The 24,197-nt window shown below is 38.0% G+C and overlaps 2 protein-coding genes across 20 annotated transcripts in view; one reads left to right on the forward strand and one right to left on the reverse strand.

Moving 5' to 3' along the window:
• CEP57 (centrosomal protein 57) overlaps positions 1 to 13,709 on the reverse strand; it is a 39,812-nt gene extending 26,103 nt beyond the window's left edge. The window contains exon 1 of the mRNA XM_082682649.1: positions 13,120 to 13,709. Coding sequence (XP_082538775.1) covers positions 13,120 to 13,164 — 45 coding nt within the window. The 5' untranslated portion in view covers positions 13,165 to 13,709. The remainder of the gene's footprint in view (positions 1 to 13,119) is intronic.
• A 336-nt stretch (positions 13,710 to 14,045) lies between these two features.
• Positions 14,046 to 24,197, forward strand: part of FAM76B (family with sequence similarity 76 member B) — a 30,516-nt gene continuing 20,364 nt past the window's right edge. For 11 of the 19 annotated variants that reach the window (XR_014298640.1, XR_014298641.1, XR_014298642.1 and 8 more), the window contains exons 1-8: positions 14,046 to 14,474; positions 15,294 to 15,358; positions 16,202 to 16,256; positions 17,345 to 17,500; positions 19,318 to 19,517; positions 23,036 to 23,083; positions 23,279 to 23,359; positions 24,017 to 24,152. Coding sequence is in view for 14 of the 19 variants with exons in the window: in XM_082682650.1 (XP_082538776.1) it covers positions 14,388 to 14,474; positions 15,294 to 15,358; positions 16,202 to 16,256; positions 17,345 to 17,500; positions 19,318 to 19,517; positions 23,036 to 23,083; positions 23,279 to 23,359; positions 24,017 to 24,152 (828 nt within the window). In the remaining 5 variants the exon portion in view is untranslated. The remainder of the gene's footprint in view (positions 14,475 to 15,293; positions 15,359 to 16,201; positions 16,257 to 17,344; positions 17,501 to 19,317; positions 19,518 to 23,035; positions 23,084 to 23,278; positions 23,360 to 24,016; positions 24,153 to 24,197) is intronic. The other 8 variants (XM_082682657.1, XM_082682655.1, XM_082682654.1 and 5 more) reach the window with 3 other exon arrangements.

The following is a 24,197-nucleotide window of genomic DNA, read 5'->3' on the forward strand; positions in this document are numbered from 1 at the left end:
TTCTCAACTCTTACCTTTGGAGAACTAAACTAGACAGCACAAAACAATCTGTGTCCAGAAAAGCAGAAAGGGACAGTATAATAGTGTACTGTACTTTACTGTACATAAAGAACAATAATGGTAAACAACCTCCTGGAATAAACGAAGGCAATCAAGAAAACCACACAGTATCTAAATCTTATTAAAAATCAAAGACTGTTTCCATGTAAAACCATATAATTTTCCAATTGACTTAAGAAAGCAAATACAAAACTAAACTATGGCTATGAAAACTAAAGAAGAGAGTAAAGACTTGGAAAAGATAGAGGTAAGTCTGAACGTAGTACTCAAGTAAACTGATGTTAAATCAATAGCAAAAATTGTGGACTGAGCTGACATTTATCAAATTTTTGGCAAACTGACATCAGGTTTTTGGAGGTGGCCAGAAAACAGGGTGAGTTTTCAATTCTTAAAATATATTATACTGCCAAAGCTCTTACAAAGCACCATGAATTATCACTTAGCTTAATTTCAAATATGATTCTTCCCAGAGAACCTTAGATTTTCATACAACCTACTAGAATCCTATCATTTAACAGCTACCATTCAAAGTAACTGGACAGGAAGTATTCCTTATCAATATATATGTATGAACATAAAATGCCTGCAAATTTACCTAAGATTTTGAAAACAATTTTTATTAGAATTACTGAATACTGTACAGATACTAACAGGACTATGCATAAATAATTTACCTTCGAAAAACCCAAACCAAAAAAAGAAAAAAAAAAAAAAAAAAAAGAAACCATCTTCATTAAATTCACTGCTTGCTAGCTCTTATAAAAACTACCAGTTCAAAATTTATCCTTTCTGAAACATTTTTCCAAAGCCAACAGGTACAATGAAAAGATGCTCAACATTCATTAGTCATTAGGAAAGTGCAAATTAAAACCACAATGAAAGGGGCGCCTGGGTGGCTCAGCTGGTTAAATGCCTGCTTTCTGGCTCAGGTCATGATCTCAGAATCCTGGGATCCTGCCCCACATTGGGCTCTCTGCTCAGTGGGGAGCCTGCTTTTCCCTCTCCCTCTACCCATCATTCCCCCTGCTTGTGGGCACTCTCTCTCTCTGTTAAATAGGTAAATTTTTTAAAAATTGCTTTAAAACCACAATGAGAGATCTCACACCTGTTGAGACTGACCATCATCATAAAGACAAAAGATTACAAAAGCTGTCATAGATACAGAGAAAAAGGAACCTTTTGTGCACTGTTTGTGGAACTGTAAACTGATAGAGCCACTACAGAAAACAGTATGGAGGATCCTCAAAAAATTACTAATAGAACTACGACATAATCCAGCAATGGGTATATATCCAAAAGAAATGAACACTAACTTGAAGAGTTATTAGCATCTCCATGTTCAGATCATAGCAGCATTACTTATAAGAGCCAAGACATGGAAGCAATGTGTGTCTGCTGATGGAGGAATGGGTAAAGAAGTTGTGACATATACAATGGAGAATTATTCAGCCATTAAAACACACACACACAGAAAATCCCACCATTTACAAAAGCACAGCTGGACCCTGAAGGCATTATATTAAATGAAGTCACCGTATGAACTCAATCATATGTGGAATCTAAAACAAAAAACCATACTCTATGGAAAAAAATCACACTGGTGGTTACAGAGTTAAAAAATGGGGGAAAAGGGGAGCTGGAGGAAGGTGGTCAAAAAATACAAACTTCCAATTATAAAATAAATAGTAAGGATGTAATGTACAACATGACAACTACAGCCAACACTACTATATGATATAGAGGGGTTGTGAAGGCAGGATATTCTACAAGTTTTCATCATAAGAAAAAAAGTTCTTTTCTTTGTATTCATATGAGAAGATGAATGTTAGCTAAACCTATTTTGGTAACTGATTCACAATATATGTAAATCAAACCATCATGCTGTATGCCTTAAATCTGGATGGTGATATATGTCAATTATTTCTCAATAAAACTGGGCAAGGGGAGAGATTTATCTTTAAACAAAATTTGTCACATATATATCACCAGAATATTGCTTAGGTTGAGTCAGCAGACAAATGATGAGACTTTATGTTAAAATCTAAGCATAAGATTTAAAAAAAAAAAAAAAAGCTTTTCTAAATGAGTCCATTTTCCAAGTCAGCCATCTCATTTTGAATTTTTGAGTTTAAGCAATGAATGTCATTGTTATATCAAATGTGTTGACTCAGTGTCTTCATTTGCTACCAGCAGTTTAAATCACAGGAAGAATACATAACTCAAAAGCAAAACAGAAAATAAAATGGCCTGTAAAATTATTTACAAGAACTATTTTGAAATAAAATTAAACCAAGAAATACAAAACTGGCAACTCTTAACATATGCACGCAAATGTATATAATAAAAGCAGTAGGGAATAAAATATTGTATATACATATAGCATTATTCAGCCTTAAGGAGAGAAATCGCATTACATGTGACATAATGGATAAACCTGAGAGGAATTATGCTCGGTGAAATAAGCTAGTCAAAAAAAGAAATACTTTACAATTCTACTTTATTATAATGTGTCCTAAAGTAGTCAAACTCATAGAAACTGAAAGTAGAATGTTGGTTACCAGGACTGGGGAGATTGCAAAGTAGCGCTGTTAAATGGACAGAGAGTTCTGTAAGATGAAAAGTCTAAAGATGTTTCACCACAGTATTATTATACTTAACATTACTGAATCATATACTTAAAAATGTTTAAGATGGAAAAGTGGTAGGTAAACACCCAAGAAGAATAATATAGCAAGAAAAAAACAGTATGTGTTAATAGCCACGTCTTTCTAAGCGAGAAAAACAATTGGGGATAAGTTGGAAACTTCAGGTAAGAGAAGAACCACAGAAACAATCTAGTATACCCTCCTTGTCTTATAAAAGAGGAAAAGGAGGTTCAAAAGAGTAGACTTGCCTACCCCACTCCCAAGCCAATCTCATCCCCTACAGAATCAGAGGTGGTTAACTGAACAAGTATCTAGTTCTCAAAAGAGAACCACCAGCTTATCTACACCCGTTCATACATTTCACCTTCCCTACCCTGAAACAAGGAATGGGGTTTGTTTAACGAACCTATCTCCTCCTACCTGTTCAAAGCCTTGGTTCCTATAAAACCCCTCCCCTCCTGATGCTATTTCTCTCTACAAGATCTCTCACATTGTCATTAAGGACAAAATAAACAAAAGCTTTCCTGAACTTTAGGACTCTCCTCCAGCTCCTGCCTCATTTCTCTGAGCTTACAACAAAGGCCCTTAAAGTAATTGTTTGTAATTGCTGCAATCTCTTAATCACCCCACCTCTTACCCTCTCCAATCAGACTTGAGTCTTCACCAGTTCACAGAAACAGCTCAGCAAGCTCACCAGGGACTTTTACATTGCTGACTTTGAAGACCTCCCAGAAGCATGTGATACATATCACTTCATCCCAACACTTTCCTTAGAAGATGGACCACACTCTGGTTTTCCTATCAACACAGGCCTCTTCCTAAGAATCTCCTTGGCTCTCTTCTTTCTCTTTCTAAATGCTGAAGTGCTCCAAAGCTTAGTCCTTCTACTTCTGGTTTTCTTCTACATGAATTCCTTTGATCTCATCAACTTGTAGGGCTTTACAAGTTGATGAGATCAACTGAGACTTGCTGAGACTTTCAAGTTTAAATATGGAATCCAGAGCTCTCTCACTCTCAAATTTTATATTCACATTAACCTTACTACTCATTATTTCCACTTGGATGGGCACCTCAAATTTTACATGCCTACAACAAATTCTTGAACTAACTCCCCAAACCTGTTCCTCTCCCAGCATACCACAACAATTGGCACCACTATGCACCCAGCTAGCTGTTCAGGTCAAAACCCTTGGACGAAGTCATTTCTCATATATCCCACATCCAATTTTTCATTATATCTTGTTGGGTCTCTGTCTTCAAAATATGTCCAGAAACTCTACAATTTCTCACTAATTCTACTACTAATGCCCTGGTTTACACCACTGTGATCTGTTGTCTGGATTGCATTAATAGCCTCCTAATCACTCCTGTCCATATCCCCTTAGCCTGTCTCCAAGTAGTAATCATTATGCTTTGTTTTTAAAAAACAAGAATATTAGAGTAATACCCCTAGCTAAAACCCTCCAATAGATTTCCATCACAGAATAAAATCCAAAATTCTCACCATGGTTTACTTATTTGAGAGTGAGTGAATGCGTGTTAAGAGTGCACGTGCAGGCACAAGAACAGGGGAAGGGGCAGAGGGAGAACCTCCAGCAGACACTGTGCACAGCCTGATATGGGGCTCCAATCTCACTACCTGAGATCATGACCTGAGGTGAAATCAAGAGTCAGAAGCTCAACTGACTGAGCCACCCAGATGCCTCCTTACCATGCTTTTTATGGCCCCACGCAGGTATCTGACCTTAGGCTAACTCTGACTTCATTCCCTCCCACTCTTTCTCCATAATCCTCTGTCCCCTCATTATTTCCCAGCTATACTGACCTACTTTTGGATTTCTAAAATGCACAGTACACTTTTTTCTTTTCTAAGTTTACCTGCCTGGAAAGCTCCCTTTCTCATGCCACTCAGTCATCTGCTCAAAAGTCTTGTCAATAAGGCTTTCCCTGACAATAGTACCTAAAGTAGCACCATTCTGTCACTCTGTTGCCTTTATTCTTTTTTAAAAATGCTTATCCCTACTTGATATATTTAGTATCTCTATGCCCTGTGGAATTAAAAAAAAAAAAAAGTTTTTGTCTTTGGTTCCTAACACAGAGATTCAAAAACTCCGGGAATTTCTTAAGTGGTGGCTGTCTTTGTTATACCAAGAGTGGGACCCTCTAGACAGCTTCGGGATGAGAGCTAGTAGCCAGAAACCCAACCAAGTGACTAGCATTAGAAATTTCAGCCCCACACCCTGACCTCAGAAGGGAGGGGCTGGAGATTGAGTTCAATTAATAATGGCCAATGACTGACTAAATTTTAAGTACATGATTTATATACTAATAAAAACTCCTGAACAATGAGGTCCCAGGAGCATCCAGAGTGGTCATGGAAGCCCCTTTATATCTTGCCCTATGTGTCTCTTCCACTTGGCTGTTTCTGAGTTGTATCCTCTATAAAAACAAAACAAAACAAAACAAAAAAAACCTAACTATAATCATAACTCACTTTCCTGAGTTCTGTGAGTCATTTTAGCAAATTAATAAATGTGAGGAACAGGGGTCATGGGAACTCCTTCATTTGTAGTTGACTGGGCAGAAGTGCAAAAACCTACCTTCAGCACACCTGGGACTGAAGTAGGGACAGTCATGTGGGGGCTAGTCCCTTAACCTATGGGGCCTGAACTTTATCCAGCTAGTTAGCAGCAGAACTGAATTGACTGTAGGACACCCAGCTAACACAGGAGAACTGATGCTGGAAAAACATAGTCATTCCCACTGTTTAAGTGGGAATAAAGTTTAAGTTCCAATAAAAACACCTGATAAAGGTATTTAATAAATTTGTTGAGTGAATTCATTATATAATTCCTCTGTAAAACAGGAAAACTTCACTGTCCATAAAACTGAACTATTTTACTCAAGTATATAAATTATAAAATTATATGTATTTATAAAATATAAATTACAAAATATAATTTCCTTTATGCCAAACAGAGAGCACAAATATCATAGAAAGACTGTGCAGAAAGGATTAACATAGCATACACGAGACTACTGTACTTAAAAATGTCTGCTTATGAGGTGGTCTTGGCTGGTATCTGGGAACCTGAATTTTGGGAATGTTCCATGATTGTCAGCAGTCCCCAGGACCAGCCCAAGGTTTGGGGATTTGCTAGATGGACTGAAAGGACACAGCAAATAGTTATACTCATCACTAGGATTTAATATAGCAAAAGGATTCATAAGCAAAATCAGCAAAAGCAAAAGACCCATCGGGGTGAAGTCTGTAAGATACCAGGCACAAGCTTTCAAAATTCCTCTCTAGCTGCTTAAATGATATGCTTAATTCCTCCAGCAACTAACAGTGACAATTTTTGTGAAGTGTTTTTTCACCAAGGCTCCTTAGACTCAGTGAGTGGCCAAAGTTTTCACTGGGGGCTGTTACATTCCTGACTCCCAGAAAGAAAGCAGGTGTTCAGCATAAGCCACATTGTTTGTACAAACGGTTTAGGCAGAGTGAAGTACTCATCATTTAAAGTTTTATGTTAGTATATGAAATTGTTTCCATTTAAGTCCACAGCTGCCTACCAAGAACTAACCCTGCCAATAGAACTTTCTAAAGATAGCAGATTGATCTGAGATGATAGAAGATTTCAAGTGAATTCTTCTTGCTTTCAGTGCCACATGCCATTCGATCATGGATACCTGAGAACTACTGAAAGGCAAAGGATCTTTCAAGTTGAATTAGGCTCCCCCCATATATATGTTATATATATGTACATACGCAAAATAAAAACAAAACACACCCCAAACTTGCATGGTACTTTAAAATTCACGTATCCGTTATCTTAGTTGATCCTCATAACAATCCTGACAAGAAAGTATCTTCACTTAGAGTTCAGAAAAATGTATTTTTAAGGACCCTGAACATAGAATCTTCGATTTCCAGATTCTACAGAATTTCTATATTCTATATTTTTTCCAAGCACATTCATATTCTCCTGTACTTATTACAAGAAACCCTGAAGGTAGCAAATATTATTGTCCCCACTGCAGGTGAAAAAAGCAGGTTAAGAAAAGTTAAACCACACACAGCTACTAAGGAGCCTGAGTCTTACTCCTAATCAGTATGCTTTTCCAAGACCCAAAGCATTCAAAATAAATATTTTTCCAACTAAAATGACAGGATTCTAAGAGAAACTTTCAGGATTAAAGGCAAAATGTTTAATCTGACCAATTTCTTCCCTGGTAACTTTAGCTCCTACTTAGGAACACTTATGATTCAAGTATTTATGGAATATCTCTGTGTATGGCACTGCATTAAGTATGAAAGATGATAAGAAATTTATATTATTTGCCTTCTTTTCAAATGGAATGTATAGGAAGAAATGAGCTGGAAGAAATCAGGCACATAAAAACTTAAATACAATTTAGCAAATCATACTCAACAGAAAAAAATACAGTATGATCAAAGTGGGGTCATTCTAGGAATGTTTATGAATGACTGAACATTAGAATATCCATTTTACTTTAATGTGAAAATCCGTATGATCATATGTAAAGTAATCAATAAAATTCAATACCCAGCCATTATTAAAGAACTATTTTCTTACCGTAGTAAGCAAGTTTACAAAAAAACATGACAACATATTTAATGGTACAAAATTTAAAACATTCCTTTTAAATTCAGGAGCAAGTCAAAGATATTTACAAAGCAACTAGTAAATGTTGTGCTGCAATTCATAGCCTGCATATTAAGATAAGAAAAGGATAATAAACGTTAAGACTGAAAACAAAGAATCAAAATTTCACAGGTTAAGATCATCTAAATAGAAAATACCAAAAAATCCTCAATTATTAGAATTAGAGTTTAGGAAAGATTAAGAAAATTAATATGAAAAATGTACATAACAGTTCTATATATCAGTTAGAAAATGCAACTTATGAAAATATATAAAAAATGAGCTAGAAATAAATTAAATGATGTACAAGACCTGAAATTATAAATTTTATGGAAAAATGTTAATGTTCAAAAAAACTGGAATAACAAGACACAGGCAGAATACTGTCTTAAAGACATTGGTTACTCCCAAATTAAACTAGAAATTCAATGCAGTTTCAATTGAAATTCCAACAGCAGATATAATTTATAATATATAATTTATAATTTCTATTAAAGAACAGTGGAGGACCAAGAATAGCTAACATTTCTCTTGAAGGAACAAGGAAGATAGGCAGGTACTCTCTCAGAAATATATAAAGGAGAATCATTAATACAGTGAGTATATAGGGATAGACAAATACAATCACGGAACAAAGAGCCCAGTAAAACAAACATACATATATGGAAATATACTGATAGCTACAAATGCAAACCATTCGGGAAAGATATACCTAATAAGCAATGTTGAAGAAGTTGTGTATTTTTTTTTTAAGATTTTATTTATTTATTTGACAGACAGAGATCGCAAGTAGGCAGAGAGACAGGCAGAGAGAGAGGAAGGGAAGCAGGCTCCCTGCTGAGCAGAAAGCCTGATGCGGGGCTCGATCCCAGGACCCTGGGATCATGACCCGAGCCCAAGGCAGAGGCTTTAACCCACTGAGCCACCCAGGCGCCCCTGTATTTTTTTTTTAAGATTTTATTCATTTATTTGACAGACAGAGATCACAAGTAGGCAGAGAGGTGGGGTGGGGGAGCGGGGGAGGGAAGCAGGTTCCAGAGCCCAATGTGGGGCTCCATCCCAGAACCCTGCGATCATGACCTGAGCTGAAAACAGAGGCTTTAACCCACTGAGCCACTCAGGCGCCCTGAGAAATTGTATATCTTAAGCAGAAAGGTTAAACTAGATCCCTACCTCACAGCACACAAATTAATTTCAAGCATATTAAGGACTTAAAAGGCCCCAACTTTAAAACCTGTATAGAAAAACACAAAAGAATGTCATTAATGTCCTTTGCTTCAAGAATTTCCTTTTTTTTTTTTTAATTTTAGATTTTATTTATTTATTTGACAGAGATCACAAGTAGGCAGACAGGCAGGCAGAGAGAGGGAAGAGAGAGAGAGAAAGAGGAAGCAGGCTGTGGGTAGAGCAGAGAGCCCAAGGCGGGACTTGATCCCAGGACCCTGAAATCATGACCTGAGCCGAAGGCAGAGGCTTAACCCACTGAGCCACCCAGGCGCCCTGCTTCAAGAATTTCTTAACCAAAAAGCACTAAACATAAAAAGGAAAGACTAATAAATTTTATCCATGAACATCAGGAACTCCCAGCAAAAGGTATCTTAGACAAGTGAAAGACAAGCTGAAGAGTAATTAGAATAAAGCTAAACAGGCAAGCATTAACTTCCAGAATGCATAAAGAATGAGTATAAATCAACAGGAAAAGACAAACCAATTAAAGAAAGGCAAAAGGCACAAGCAAGCATTTCATAGAAGAAAAAAAAAACTACAAGTAAAGTTATGAAAAAATAAAAGGTGCATTGTCTACATTGATAAGGGGAGCACAAATGAGAACAAGAACAGGATAGCATTTCATACTCCCTTCCTGGCAATAATTCAGAAGTGAGACCATACTACATGTTCAAGAGGATATGGATTAAAGGGAATAGCTGCTGGGAACATATTGGTACAATTGCTTTGGAAAACAATTCAGCATTATCAAAGAAAGCCAAAGATGCACCCTCTATGATCCTGCCATTTCAATCACAACTCTATTTGCTGAACTATTTTCTTTCTTCTTCCTCTTCTTCTTTTTTAATGATTATGTCCTTAGTCACTTAACATATTCCGCAACCCACCACCGAGTTGGAACCCACAGCCCAACTGGCAGTTTAAACCACTGTTGCCCCTCTCAAACATTTTGGCTTTGGGGACTCCTTTACACTCATAAAAATTACTGAAGATCCCAAAGAGCTTTTTGTTCATGTGGGTTATACCTAGATGTTAACAAACTTACTAATTTAAAAATAATACACCCATGATGTTACCATAAATATAATTCTTGAATGAAAACTAACAGCCATCTAAAATATTTAATGAAGAATTTTTTACAGATCTTTAAAAAAGGCTACGGGGGGCGCCTGGGTGGCTCAGTGGGTTAAAGCCTCTGCTTTCGGCTCCGGTCATGGTCCCAGGGTCCTGGGATCGAGCCCCGCATCGGGCTCTCTGCTCCGTGGGGAGCCTGCTTCCTCCTCTCTCTGCCTGCCTCTCTGCTTACCTGTGATTTCTCTCTGTCAAATAAATAAATAAAATCTTAAAAAAAAAAAAAAAAGGCTACGGGATTCGTGTATTTGCTTCTGCATTCACTCTACTGAATATGCTATTTCGGCTGACACAAAAGAAAATCTGGTCTCCCACAAAGTGGCTGGGTAAGGAAGATAACTGTAGACCCTCTTGGGAGGGCTTCAGGGACCCCCAAAGGTCTTCAGACCATGCTTTGAAAACTGCTACTTTAGAGAAATTTTTGCACTTGTAGAACTTCTAAGGATGATCACAAGAGAACTATTTTTGAATGGCTGGCAAACTAGTGATTAACAAAACTGGCTTTGCCATTTACTAGTTGTGTAAACTTGATTTAACCTCTGTGCCTCATCTGGCTCATTTAAAAATGGAAATACTAATTAGTTAATACATGAAAAGCACTTAAAACCATGACTGCCATATAATACTATATATTTTATAATCCCAAAACATAAGCTGGTGGTATGTATGAGAGAAAAGATGCATGAAGAAGCATAAAGAAATTCATTTTATTAATCTCAAAGATAAATCTTTTATATATTTAGTATTAAAAAATCTATGATATATTCATAAAACTTAAGAGGAAAAAAATATGGAGCATATTAATTACAGGGTCTGGTTAAAAAGTCACAGAGACCAGTTAGATTAGTTTATTAAGTCCGAAGTGACGTAAGAGTTCTGACTATGGATAGTGGGAAAATAAAAAAGAACTGACAGGAAAGATACTCCTCTATTTCAATTCTATACTGCCTATACTTCTACTTAATGTAACTGTGCCCAGTCGAAGCTGCTTTCCTGAGGCAGCCACTACTGAAAAGATACATAGCAATCATGTTATATGTTACTGGCTGTTGTTACTCTTCTCACTGTTGTTGCAAAAAATACCTAAAAAACAAAATGAAACCAAAAAACCTGAATGTATCACCTGCTTCCATCTTACTCACATTTGAGATTTACATAGCAGCTGCTTTCTCAAGAATGCTATTTGTGAATTTACCTGTTAAAAATCCTTACCTAGTAAAAGCATCCCTATTTATTATAGCATGCTCCAAGCTGGGTTTATGAGTGTTGAATAAAAAGGAATTTTTTTTATATGAATAGTTAATAAATCCTAAAATCTGAGTATGAGTAGGCTCTGAGTTTATGCTGCAGTTTTCAAAGGATTTTGTGTGTGTGTGTTATTTTATGATAGGCTATTTGCTAAGCTGAATGTTTTAAATTTTGTTGGAAATGTCAGCCTTATTTATGACAGGACAGTTAAACAGTCTGAGGAGGGTCATTTCTGATATGCTAATAATCTAAATTTAGTCATTTTTGTTTTTAAACTGACTTCCAAGTTAGTTTGATGTAGCAAGTCAAATTAAGAAGATCGTTATACTTTTGATTTCCCAAAGATCCTAAATATTTGAAAAGTGTATTCTTGATATTTAGAATCCAAATAAAGCTGAGCTTAATATATAGAAATATATATGCTTTCCTATTGAACACTCCAGGAAATTTATGATCTGGCTACCTTATGGAATAAGGTTTGACAGCACATCCCAATACCAGTGCTCAGCTAAGTGGACTTGGCAGAGTATAGCTCAATTAACATTTGCAGGAGTACTTCTTGCTCAGTCTCCTCAGTCTCCAAGTGCTAAGTTTTGAAAGCAGTGAAGAAAGAGCCTTCTTCTCCCATTAAATTTAATTCATCTCAGCTCCTATATAATCTCAACCATCTACTTAGGGACACTTCCTCCTAACAGTTCCTCTTTTTATATTCCCTTTCACTGATCTAATTCCGGAATAAACTCTATGTGCTTCATTCATTCCTTCTTCTCCATCTTCTGACTGCTCTGCAAATTCTACTCCCGTTCTGCAGAAACTCTGAGTTATTTCGGGCCTCATTATCATAAACCTTAAGTCACCAAAAGCTGAAACTGAGGAAAACTGTCTTCCAGAGGTGACTCTGTTCTTAATGCTCCCTAACTTCTTCCCCTTTAGTGTGTAGGACATTAACTTTACCCTGATAGTTCTCTGTTTTCTTCCCTATCGCTCTTTTTTCACGTTTTTACCTACTCCCACAATTCATCTAACCCAACTCTACCACCACACGACTTTTGCTCATTCTTAGTTTCCTGAAAGCCCCTCTTGTCTTGGCATATACCTAGAAATGCCATTGGTGCCTTTTTCTTCTTTTCAGTTCTTGTGACAAGCATTTACAACTCCTTCACCATACAGCTCACCTAGCTAGCTCCATCTTCCCTACCGGGAAACGGTTTCTAGCCTACCAAGAACTGCTAGCCACTCATGCCTAGGTTATTTTAGGACAGCAACACTGATCAATCTGAACTGTGTAACAGCCTGATTACATGCAGTTTCTCCTCAGTGCCGACTCCTTCAGCGCAGGGATTCTACCTCATTCACCTGTGTCATCTTAGATACTCAAAGTATGCAGGCACTCCGCTTTAGCTGGAAAAAAAAAAAAGGCTATAATGGCTCTTACTTGAGATTCCTCCCATTTTCTGCAGGATCCCAAAGTGCCGGATCCCCAAATACTAAGCACCGACATTGCAATTCGACAAATAATAATGACTGAACTGGCTGGGGGCCCTCGGAGAGGCGAAAACCATGTTCAGGTTCAACTGTCCCTGCCGCCTCTCTAGAACTGCACGTACACGTTGCAAAGTAATACCGAAGGGGGAAAGCGCGCGCTCTGGGTACGAGCAAGAACAAAGTCCCTGGGAATACGCGAGGGGAGGCACTGTACGCAATGGAATCAGCACAAGCAGCAACTAGTAAGCGCTTCCCACTGAGGACTATTCAACAGCTGCCAGTTAAGGCAATTCTCGAGCCCACCTGGTCTCGGCAAGTTTCCAAGAGGGGCCGTTACACACACGTGACCAAAGCTGCAATGTTTTCGCAAGGCCAGGGCGTGGGTAGACACCCTAGCGAATCCTGGCAAAGTTCGGTAACCTGCGCCTCTAGGCCGGAAGGTGAATGAACAGGGGAAGGAGGCGGGCCAGGCCTGTTTCGAGGTAAGGGTGCAGCCTCGACAGGGGAGCAGGGGGTGCTGGAGAGCAAGGGGCGACCACGCATCCCCGGCCATTCCCCAGGATGGGGTGAGACGCTGGGCCCAGAGCGCTTTGAAGGGTGAGGAAAAGCAAAGAGGCGCCAGGACCGAGCCCATTCGAACGTCAGCCGCTTCTTACCGAGATCTGCGAACCAGTGGTCGCAGAGACCGATGCTGCCGCCATCTTCCTGCCTACCGAGAGGACCTCCGCAGCCCTGGGGGGATCCGTGTTCTCGAGCTTTTCTTCAAGATTCGAGAGCCGCCCACCAGGGGCGACCCTAAGCCGAACCCCTGATGGAAGGGGTTGGGGTGTTGGTGCCCGGTGTAGAAACCCCTGCACACACCCCCACAGGGACGCCCACGCTCAGAGCGCACACGGAAAAGGCAACACGTCCTAACGGACGTCTTGAGTAGCCAATCAAAAAAGCGGACGTCTTCCGGTAGTAGGAGAGATTCCGCCTCTTCCCTCGCTGACGTCACAAGGTAGCGCATCGCTGAAGCCGCGGGCGAAGCTAACGCTGCGGGCTACCCCACGGCTCTGAGGGGGCTCTACAAAAGGGCGGGCCACATCGAGGAGGAAACGTGGGCCACGGGTTGTGTTGTCTCCAGTGGCAATTGAATAGAATGACTGAAACAATAAAATGCGAAGTTCAAACACTCCATCCGTTCCCCTGGAGTAGACGCCGGAGAGAGCGTCAGCTCGAGTCGGAGACGCCTCTCTAGGTGAAGTACTTAGCTTTTGACCAATAACAAATAGAATCAGGAGGGACTTTAGTGATTTGATCCAATAGCAGTCAAGGGGGGAAAAAAGTGGAGGCAGAGAGTAAACCTCCACGAACACTTGCCCAATTGGATTGGGGCATTCTCACTGAAACCTAAGACTGGCTGCTACATACAGGCGCTACTGGCGCCTTTGGGCGGGGCGAGTTTGAAGCGGATTTCGCGCGCTGAGAGCGTCGGTCCTTCATTGGCCAGCAACTTCCTCCCTTTGTGGGAGCTTCCAGCGTAGTCGGGGTTATGGGTTGGGAGGAGCCACCGAGTGACGCAGTAGCCATCCCAGCCAATCAGAGATGGGGAAGCGAGGCCGAGAAGGAAGCGGATCCACTGCCGCGCAGCTAAACCGTATCGAGCTATCATCTTCGTCTCCCTCCGCCGCTATAGGGGCCTAAGCGGGAGCGGCTGGGACGGCGTCACTGAGAGGGCTGGGGGCGGAAGTGGAGGCGGAGGGAGACGGTACAGACCGCAGGGCCTTGGGCCGTAGCGGCGAGGCTCTGGTGGGCGCGAGGCAGGGGAGGGGGTGGAGGAGGAGCCCGCGGCCCGGGCGGCGGCGGCGGCGGCGGCGCCCGAGTTCCCCGTAGGGCCCCGCCTCAGAGCGGGCGGCGGTGGAGGAGGAGACTGAGGAGCAGGATGGCGGCCTCGGCCCTGTACGCCTGCACCAAGTGTACCCAGCGCTATCCCTTCGAGGAGCTCTCCCAGGGCCAGCAGCTCTGCAAGGTCCGTGGGCGCTGGGCGGCGGGCGGGCGGGGTTTCCTCGGCCGGAGCCCGAGGGAAGCTGGGTGTCCGCTGCGCTGCAGCCCGGCTCTCTTCGTCTGCGCCTTGGGCGCTTGGAGCTCTTGCCTCCTCACTCGGGACCCCTTTATCGAGGACGTGGGCATCAGATGGGAGGGGCCCCTGAGAGAAGACAAGATTCTGCCCTCTTCCAGGCGGCCCAGGAGGGGGCCGGGCCCCACCAACATTCAGGGGTCTCGGGTGGGGCTGAGTGAGGCGGCAGCCACCTGTCTACGCCGCAGAAACCCTGGGGTGGAGATATTTTCATCTCGGTTTTCTGCCTGGACTGTCCTCTCCTTCCACCCGGAGGCAGGGGACGGTTTTTGCACTTTCTTGCTAGGAACCTGAAGCCGCAAAGCTGATGGCATCCTTCTTCCCTGTCCAGGAAAGCGAAGCGACTGGTTTGGGGACAGAATGCTCTATGATTTGGAGCTCCTCCCATCCCATTAAAGCCAGGATGCTGTCTGTGAACAACGGTGCAAAATTTTAAGTAGTTTCGCATTTAACCAACCCTTGAAATCGGCCCTGACAGCTTTCTTAATTTGTAGCATACTCCCCACATCAAGTAAAGACAAAGACACCTATGCCTTCCCTAAGGAAATATGCTGTAATTGGCCACTTATATGATAAATTACTCAATTGTGTACGTTGGGGGACAGGTATTATTGATGTTTTAGGAATTTGACTAGGTTGTGTATTAGTTTTCTACCAGAAAAGTGAAATTGGGGACTTTGAGATAGGTACTAATATATTGTCTTATTACAGGAATGTCGGATTGCGCATCCTATTGTAAAATGTACTTACTGCAGATCAGAATTTCAACAAGAGAGGTTTGTATACTAAACAGTTTTTGATTGTTAAAGACACCGTTGTCTGTAAGGAATACCGGGGGGGGGGGGGTGGTCATCCCGTATTTGTGGTGAAATATTCTTAAATATGGTTTATTCTCTTAAATTTTAAGTTGTAAACCTTTTATATGTGCTGGGAGAGACTATGTTGATAGAAAATTAGTGGCTGTTTTACAATTAGACCGGTTTAGTCTTGTGGACTAAAAACGCAGACATAAAGTTACTGTTAAGCTGTAAAAATGACAAAACATTAGTGCTGACATGGACCTGAAGAAAGGTCTGTATTGTTACCAAGTATCTTCCAAAGTGAAATCTAGTAACTTGTTACCAGTGGAAGAACAGCACATACTTTTTAATAGGGTGATTTCTTGTTAAGGGATCAGAGAGCTTATAAGAGAGTAGCCTAAGGAGAAGAACAAATCATTTCTTCATAAGTAGATTACTGGCATCATAATAGTGGGGAAGGCCCAGAGGAAGGTTAGGTAGGCACTGAGATATAAGGCTGTGCATAAACCATGGCAAATGTGAAGATTTTGGAACTAGGTAGGAAACATTAGGAATTTTTGCCCTTTGGTTTTTGTTTCCTTTACTAAAAGATACACAATAAAAATGTGTAATAACATTTATCATTTATCTAAAGTTAATGAAAGAGGAGAAAATGTGTATAATATGCATCCCTAAGAAGATCCTTGGTCTGTATTAGAGGAAGTTTTAAGAACTACTAAAGCAAATGTCAAATATAAACTGTATTTGCTTTAGTTTGATAGTGTGCTAATTACTTCAGAAAGCTATGTAAATTTGATCTATACTCAATTTCCTTTTCAGCAAAACTAATACAATTTGTAAGAAGTGTGCTCAAAATGTGAAGCAATTTGGCACGGTAAGAATGTTTTACGTTTTTATTTCATGCTATTTTGTTACTAGTCAGTGTTTTTCACAAAATGGACTTTGTAAAAAATATATATGGTTATGTTCTTAAATATTCAAGATATTAAAATATTCCAGGAAAGAAATTTGTTGTAGACTGTCTGATTGGATGACAATCCAGTCAGAGGATGACAGCGTTTAAAAACAGTACTATTATGTGCATGTTTTGTGTATATTGAATTTCGGTGTGAAGTGTATGATTTTATTCTTCAGAGGCTCAAATAAAACAAACTCCTGGTTATGGAGAACCTCCTTATCTATAAAATTGGCATAATCACACGCCCCCCCCCCCCCCCCTTAAGGACCTCTAACAACTTTTATGTAGTCGTGCAGTTCAGGCACTTATTCTAAAAAGTCAGGACATTATGCTAGTATAATTTTTTTCTCACATGTATACAACAGTCATTATTGGTATAGTACTGTCATGATTGGTCAAAGTTCTGGCCTTAAGGTTCTGTAAAATTTTGAATTATATGAGTATCAAAGAAAATCAAGGTATGTTTGTTACAGTTTAGGTTAAATATGCTTGTGCCAGTTCTTAAGGTGAAAGCTCATGGGTAATGTATATTCATTTCATCATCAATAACAGTATGTGATAAAAAAAAAAGCTGTTCAATGTTTTTTTAATAAATGAAACAGTAATGAGAGTAACTAGATTATTAAATTAGTTCATGCTCCTAAATACTGGATGCACGAAACTTTTCTATCAGTGTGTACCTTTATTTTCATTCTTTGAGAACTTTTTCACATATAGCTTTTATATAACATATTGTCCGATCATAAATACATTTTTGATGACGTTATTTATTTAAGAGAGTTAACAAAAACTTGCATGATTCTAGAAATAAATGTTAGTAAATGAATAGGAACATGAAGAATGTCATTAAATGTGACAGGGTAACATACTTAACAGAAAGCTTTTTATCTCTTTCCTTATTTAGTCCTAGAAATATGTCTGTATACAGGTATATGTTTTATGCAGCAAATTTTTAATTAATTTTTAAATGTTAAAATGTGTTAAAATGTGTATCTGCTTTTCAGCCTAAACCTTGTCAGTACTGTAACATAATTGCTGCATTTATTGGTACAAAGTGTCAGCGTTGTACAAATTCAGAAAAAAAATACGGACCACCTCAGACCTGTGAACAGTGCAAACAACAATGTGCTTTTGATCGAAAGGAGGAAGGAAGAAGAAAGGTATTTATATTATGATATCTTCTGGAAATTAAATGAAACACACAGGTTTGGAGTTATTTTAATGACTACACTACCGCTACATGATGTATCCTTTGAGTCCTTGAAAATGGTTAGATGGAAGTGCAGGAACAGTGCATTTTCTCCATGTTTGCATCATACATAGATTTATGTTGATCAGTTGAGATTATTATATTTTTAAAAAATACTCTGTGATAGCTATGCCATACTATTTGGTTGTCTAACATTTTGTTGAGGAAAATTACTAACTGCTTTTAAATTCTTTCAGCTACTTAACCTTTTGCTCGTTACTTGAAGCCACTGGTGTGAAAAAATACCTGATGGCACATTAACACGTATAATTCAAAGTTAGTCTTGTGCCTTTTGACTTGGGGCTCATGTTTTCAACCATTGTTTGCTTTGCTCTGCCTGCAATGACTTAAAAAGTATGTATGTACCTGTGGCATTCCTCTGCCTGTCGGCATTCACATAGGCCTCCTGTTGTCTGTCAGTTCTGTTTAGTTGCAGGATGACTGTCTCTTTGAGAAGCTCCCCAGGTTCTTCAGCAGAAGTATATGTACCCTAGTTGTAAGACATGGCCCTCCAGCAGTTCTTGTGTGAATAAGTAGAAGAAAGAAACTTTGTTTTATTTTTTAGGGCTTAGTCTTAATTTTGGAAAGAAGGCTCTTTTCCTTCCTCTTGACACATGTATGGTTGATCTTCATTTATTCGTGGTAGATAGGTTCTATAAAGTAGCTGTGAACACTGAATTAGTGAATATTGAAGTATTGCTTCTAAAGGGGCACTAAAGGATTAGATTCTTGATCTGGTCACAACATGGTAATCATTCGATCAATACTTAATCTTGTTTTGTGCATGTTTCTCTTCAGAGACATTTTATGTAATATAAATTGTTGTTCAGTTCCACTGAAGTCATGGCAAACAGCACTATATGCCTGACGGAACTTACCTGAGATAGTATTTTCTACATAAGGTATATCACAGCTTTCTTGTGCTAAAGAACACTATACATCACTTTAGCAGTACACTTGGGGACCGTTATAAGCAGTGGAATCACCAATAAGAAAGCACAAATGTAGAAAACATGGCACTAAATAGGCCGTGAAAAGAACACTTGTTTATGGTGTAAAAGCTGAAAGAAGACCACAGAGTGTCACCTTGTTAAACCTCTGCAGGGAATGTTTGCTGTCCATCTCCAGAAATGTTTTGCTGCCGCATACATGTTCGTGAATGATCATGAAAGCGCTCCAAGTTGATTTAGGGGTTACAGATAAATTTTAGCAAGTAGGTGGTGAATTTGCAAATGGGAAACCTAGGAATAATGAGAATCAAATGTGTATGTTATTCAAGCTCTCCTTATTTCTATAAACTAACAATTTTCACTGTAGTGGGGATTACTTTGTCATTTTAGTAATTACACAGTGACTTAAGAATTCAGGCCGGTGCTTAGGTAAGATTCTTTGAAATATGTCAATTTATGCTTAATTCCCTGTAATAAGAAAATAAACTTTTCTCTCAAAATTTAAAAAAAACCTCAAAATTAATGAAAGTCCATAGATCATCCTCACCAATTTTACGACCTACTAGATGAGCATTTTCCCAAGTTTCATGAAAGTCTTTTATTTTATTTCCATTTTGTAATGATCTGTGTGTGTGTGTGTGTGTGTGTGTATGCATGTGTTTGTGTGAGAGAGCACGCACATGAGTCTGCGTCTGCGCCAGAAGTTGAATAGTTTATTTTTTACTTAAACTCAGTTTATAGGTACATTGAATCTAATACAAATATTTTCTTTAAAAAGGTTGACGGAAAGTTATTATGCTGGCTCTGTACTTTATCATACAAGAGAGTTTTGCAGAAGACAAAAGAACAAAGGAAGAGCCTGGGATCTTCACATTCAAACTCATCTTCTTCATCTCTTACTGAGAAAGACCAGCATCATTCAAAACATCATCACCACCATCATCACCATCACCATCGTCACAGCAGTAGCCATCACAAGTAAGTACTTCCAAATCATGTTTTCTAAAATCCTCTTGGCATTTAATGCCATGTATTGGTGTTTAACTTTTTGCAAATACTACTTTTGTACAAGTCTAGTTTCTGTTGCACGTGGTAAGCTTCTTGAGTGTTAGGGGCCTTTTCCCTACATTATTCAGTATACAGGTGCACCTTATTTTATCACTTTTTTTTTTTATTGTGCTTCACAGATGCTCGTTTTTTAACAAATTGAAGGGTTGTGATAACCCTGCGTTGAGCAGGTCTGTGGGCACCATTTTTTTAAAGATTATTTATATATTTATTTGACAGAGAGAGAGACAGAGATCACAAGTAGGCAGAGAGGCAGGCAGAGAGAGTGGAGGAAGCAGGCTACCTGCTGAGCAGAGAGCCTGATGCAGGACTCAATCCCAGGACCATTAGGTCATGATGTGAGCTGAAGGCAGCCACTTAACCGATTGAGTCACCCAGCCGCCCCTGCAGGCACCATTTTCCAACAGCATTTACTCACTTCACATTTCTGTATCACATTTTGGTAATTCTCAACAATATTTCAAACTTTTTCTTTATTAAATTTGTTATAGTGATCTGTGATCAGTGATTCATGACTTGCTGAAAGCTCAGATGATATGAGCATTTTTTTAGCAATAATTTTTTAATTACTTTGTTAAGGTATCTAGTTGTTTTAAGTATAATGCTTTTGCACAGTTTAATAGACTATAGTATAATATAAATATAAGTTAGGTGCACTGGGAAACCAGAAATGTATTTGACTTGCTTTATTGCAGTATTATTTTTATTGCGTGCTCTATAACCCAACCCAAAGTGTCTTTGAGGTAAGCCTGTATAAAATTATACACTTGGAGTTTGTTTAGCTGTTTACCACAAAATAAAGATAGGACCTTTACGGAATTACATAAAATTATGATCATATGAAGTAAAAATACAAGTACACCAGAGTTAATACTTCATTGGTTTTATGTTATTAAAGGCCTCAATATTCTTCTTTTGTTTAAATAATAGGTAGGATTTACTTGTAAAAGTTATATTTACAGTTAGAAATACAAATTATAGTCATATGCAGTTATATTTACCAGTGACTAGGGTATATAACTTCAGTGTTTTTGTAGATCATGATAGAAACATTATAAATTTTGAAGTTTCCAAAAGTGTGAAAAATAATCTTTTAAACTAGCAGTATTTTGCTACTTATTTTAAAATACATAGGCAGGAATTCTATTCAAATATAAACAATTACTTGATTTTTAAAGTGCCTTGGGAGGGAAAAGTTACATAGTGGTAATATGTATATGATATAAAAATTTTTGAATTGTGGTTTTAGTCTTCATGGAAAAATCAAGAATATATTAAACGCAAAATGGACAAAACAGGGACATGATAACCAGTTTTCAGAAGAACTTGTTTTTTTCCCCAAATTCTCTAATATTTTAGGTAGATAAAACATAATTTCATTTATAGAAAATTGATGCTTATAGTATTTAAGAACAGGTTTTTAGAATATAACGTAGTGCTAATAAGATTTGATTCTAAACTATAGGCAAGCACATGTTACGAAGTTTTATTGAGGTACTGATGTTTACTTAGCAATTCTTCCATTTGCCCTACCCTGTAGTACTTTCTGCATGCCGTAGTTGTGGAGTGCATAGTGTCTTCTAATCTAGCTCTTCTGAAGAAATCTTGTAGTGCTTCTTTCAATATCCCAAGGAACAGAAGAACATAAATCTTTCTTGTTTTTGCCTTTTTAAGAAAAACTGATAAAGTAATTATCACAGACCTACTCCTGAAACTCCACTAAAGTGTTCTTTTCTCCTGTCCTTTACAAATTTTGGTTAGTGTGTGATAGGACACGGAGTATGTTTATAAAGATCAAATTCTGTGACAGTAACTTCATCTTTAGAAGGAATAACAGGTGTCAAAAGTAAAAGGAATAAGAATGGTATTGACCCTTAATTTTTTTCCTTTTTATTGCTTACGAAATAGAAATACTGTTTTGTATTTGATGGATGTAGACCATTTAGTTAGTAGGCAACCTGTTTGTGAGGTTTTATTTTAATTTTAGTAGGTTAGAATAGTTAGGAGGAGTGTACATACTGTGATATGTATATAGTGGTGGGTGGGGTGGAGGAGAGCAAAAGCAAGTCAATCTGGATCCAGGAACGGCCACCTCAGAAAGCAAAGATGTGAATTCCAAGTGTTTTTGTTAAGCCATTAAAATGTGATTGTTCTCACTTTGAGATCCAGATAGTGCTGTTAATTCATATGTGATTATATGGCTTGCTAATGGTTATGATGAAATTTGTAAAAGAAAGAGCAACTGAATTCCGCAGTCATGTTGCAGTTTATTGCTACAAATAGAGAATAAGTCAGGTTTATAGAATTACAGCATTTTTCCCCAACTAGTTATTTATTTACAGCTGATTTTTAAGAACATGATCTGATTGTTTTGTTTTTTTGCTTGAAAATTTCTAAAGCTACAATAGTAAATTTTATTCTCACAACTATATGTACTTATTTTTATTTATTGTGTATGCCGCCAGTAATGTATGATGTGTTTTTATGTATATAAACTCAATTTAAGTTTGATATTCCTATAAGGTATAAATTATACCCATTTCACAGTTGAGGGAACTAAAGCTCAGGAATTTTAAGTAAATGGCAAAAAGGTCACACAGCCTAGGTCTTTTAACATCTTTTATTGTATAAATATGTGGTGTCTGGTATGTAGAAGATGCTCTGTACATGTTGAATCAATAAATTAGGGGTTAATGCAGGATTGGCTGATACATAACTGCAGGAAAACTTGTAGGGTTCATAGTAAATTATAAAGTCATTATTAGTGTTTTGGCATAATGGAAAAGAATTAGTAATATAGCATTAATTATTAGTAAAAGTAAAATCAGTTCTTACTATAAAATTCCCAGTATTTTCAGCATGTCTGGTCTATAGTCCTGACTCAAGAAACATTAAGAGAGTTTGGAGAGGGTTCTTAGGAAAACTAGGAAAGAAACAAGATTATTTCCTGGTTCAACTTGACACACTATTCTGAGCAACTGGAATTACTCCGAAGGAGGTATATTAGGAATGCCTTTAAAGATCAAACATTTTCTGTCTGAAGTAGTAAGAGCAGCCCAAGTATGAAGATTGTCATACTTCATAATTAATAGAGCCTTGTTGGTTTTGTGCTTATATACCCCAACTTTTAGTATGATATTAAATTGGCTTTTGGAAGATGATCTGATAAAAGGGAGAATTTAATCTCTATCACTATACCTTTGTTAAAGAACTTAGTAGCAATTGCCTAGCACTTATTTGATTCGAACTTATCTCCATACAATATGATTTATTTAGAATATGTTAGCTTAGTTCAAAAACTTAATTGAATATTCATTCTCTGAACGAAAGATTCTAAACATATGCAATTTGAATCCATTGGAAAGAATGTTGTTAAACATATGTATTAAATAAATGTTGTTGTTAGATGTCATTTATATATTTTTCAGAATCAGCAATCTGAGTCCAGAACAAGAGCAGGGACTGTGGAAACAGAGGTAAATATGTTAACATATTTTCTGAAGTATTTTGATACATATATATTCTTTTAATGTGCCATCCCTTTAATTTTGTTACTTAGGCTTTTAAATAATCAGTGATACTCAGTAATATTTTAGGGGAAGAAGAATAACTTCTCACTTGGTGCCTCTGCCCTTTTTACTCTAATTATTCTTATTAATGTTTGGTTTCAGCCATAAATCCTCTGCAGCAATTCAGAATGAAACTCCAAAGAAAAAGCCCAAATTGGAATCTAAGCCATCTAATGGAGATAGGTAAAAATGAATTCCTTTAGCGCTACAAAAATTCAAGTTAGTTGAACAGTTACAGTTGATTGCCAGTTATGACTAGGTAAAAGAATAGAAACATTTATCTTCTGCATTGACTTTTTTGAGTCACCTAGAAGAGTAACCATAATTAGTTAACAGTTTTACTTAATTTTGGCAATGAGCAAGTGGCACTGAACTGTTGTTCTATTTGGGGAATACATTGGGTTTTGAAAAAAGGAGAACAAATCTGAATAGAACATTTTCTTGATCTTAATTTTTCTTCAGTGAAACACAAATCTAAAAATCTAATTGTTATGTTTTAAATTGACCTGCTTGGAAAATGTATTGAAAGTATTATGAGCGTGAGTTTGTTTTTAGTTCATTAGCCAAAAGTTTGCTGATGTTACTGTACAAATTGGCTGCCTATTGCTTTACACTAGAAGTATTGACCCCCTAAAAGCTAATACTGAATTATATTTCTGCAGGTGTATGTAATGTGTGCCATTAGTAAGGTAATTTGCCAGTTGCATCCATTTCTGTCAGGTACATATTTTTTTGCATTAGCCTTAAGGATGTTTGTGGAATTGTCTAATTTATGCAATTTGAACACCTGCTAATTTTCCTTCTACTTCATTTAACTGTGTTTTACTTTTTTCTTTTTAGTAGCTCTATAAATCAGTCAGCAGATAGTGGGGGAACAGACAATTTTGTCCTTATAAGTCAACTGAAAGAAGAAGTGATGTCACTTAAACGTCTCTTACAGCAGAGAGACCAGACCATTTTAGAAAAAGATAAAAAGGTAAGAACATGGTTCACTGAAGCCTGCTAAGATTTACATCTTAAG

The sequence above is a fragment of the Mustela nivalis genome (assembly GCF_964662115.1).
Source record: "Mustela nivalis genome assembly, chromosome: 9".
Classification (NCBI taxonomy): domain Eukaryota; kingdom Metazoa; phylum Chordata; class Mammalia; order Carnivora; family Mustelidae; genus Mustela; species Mustela nivalis.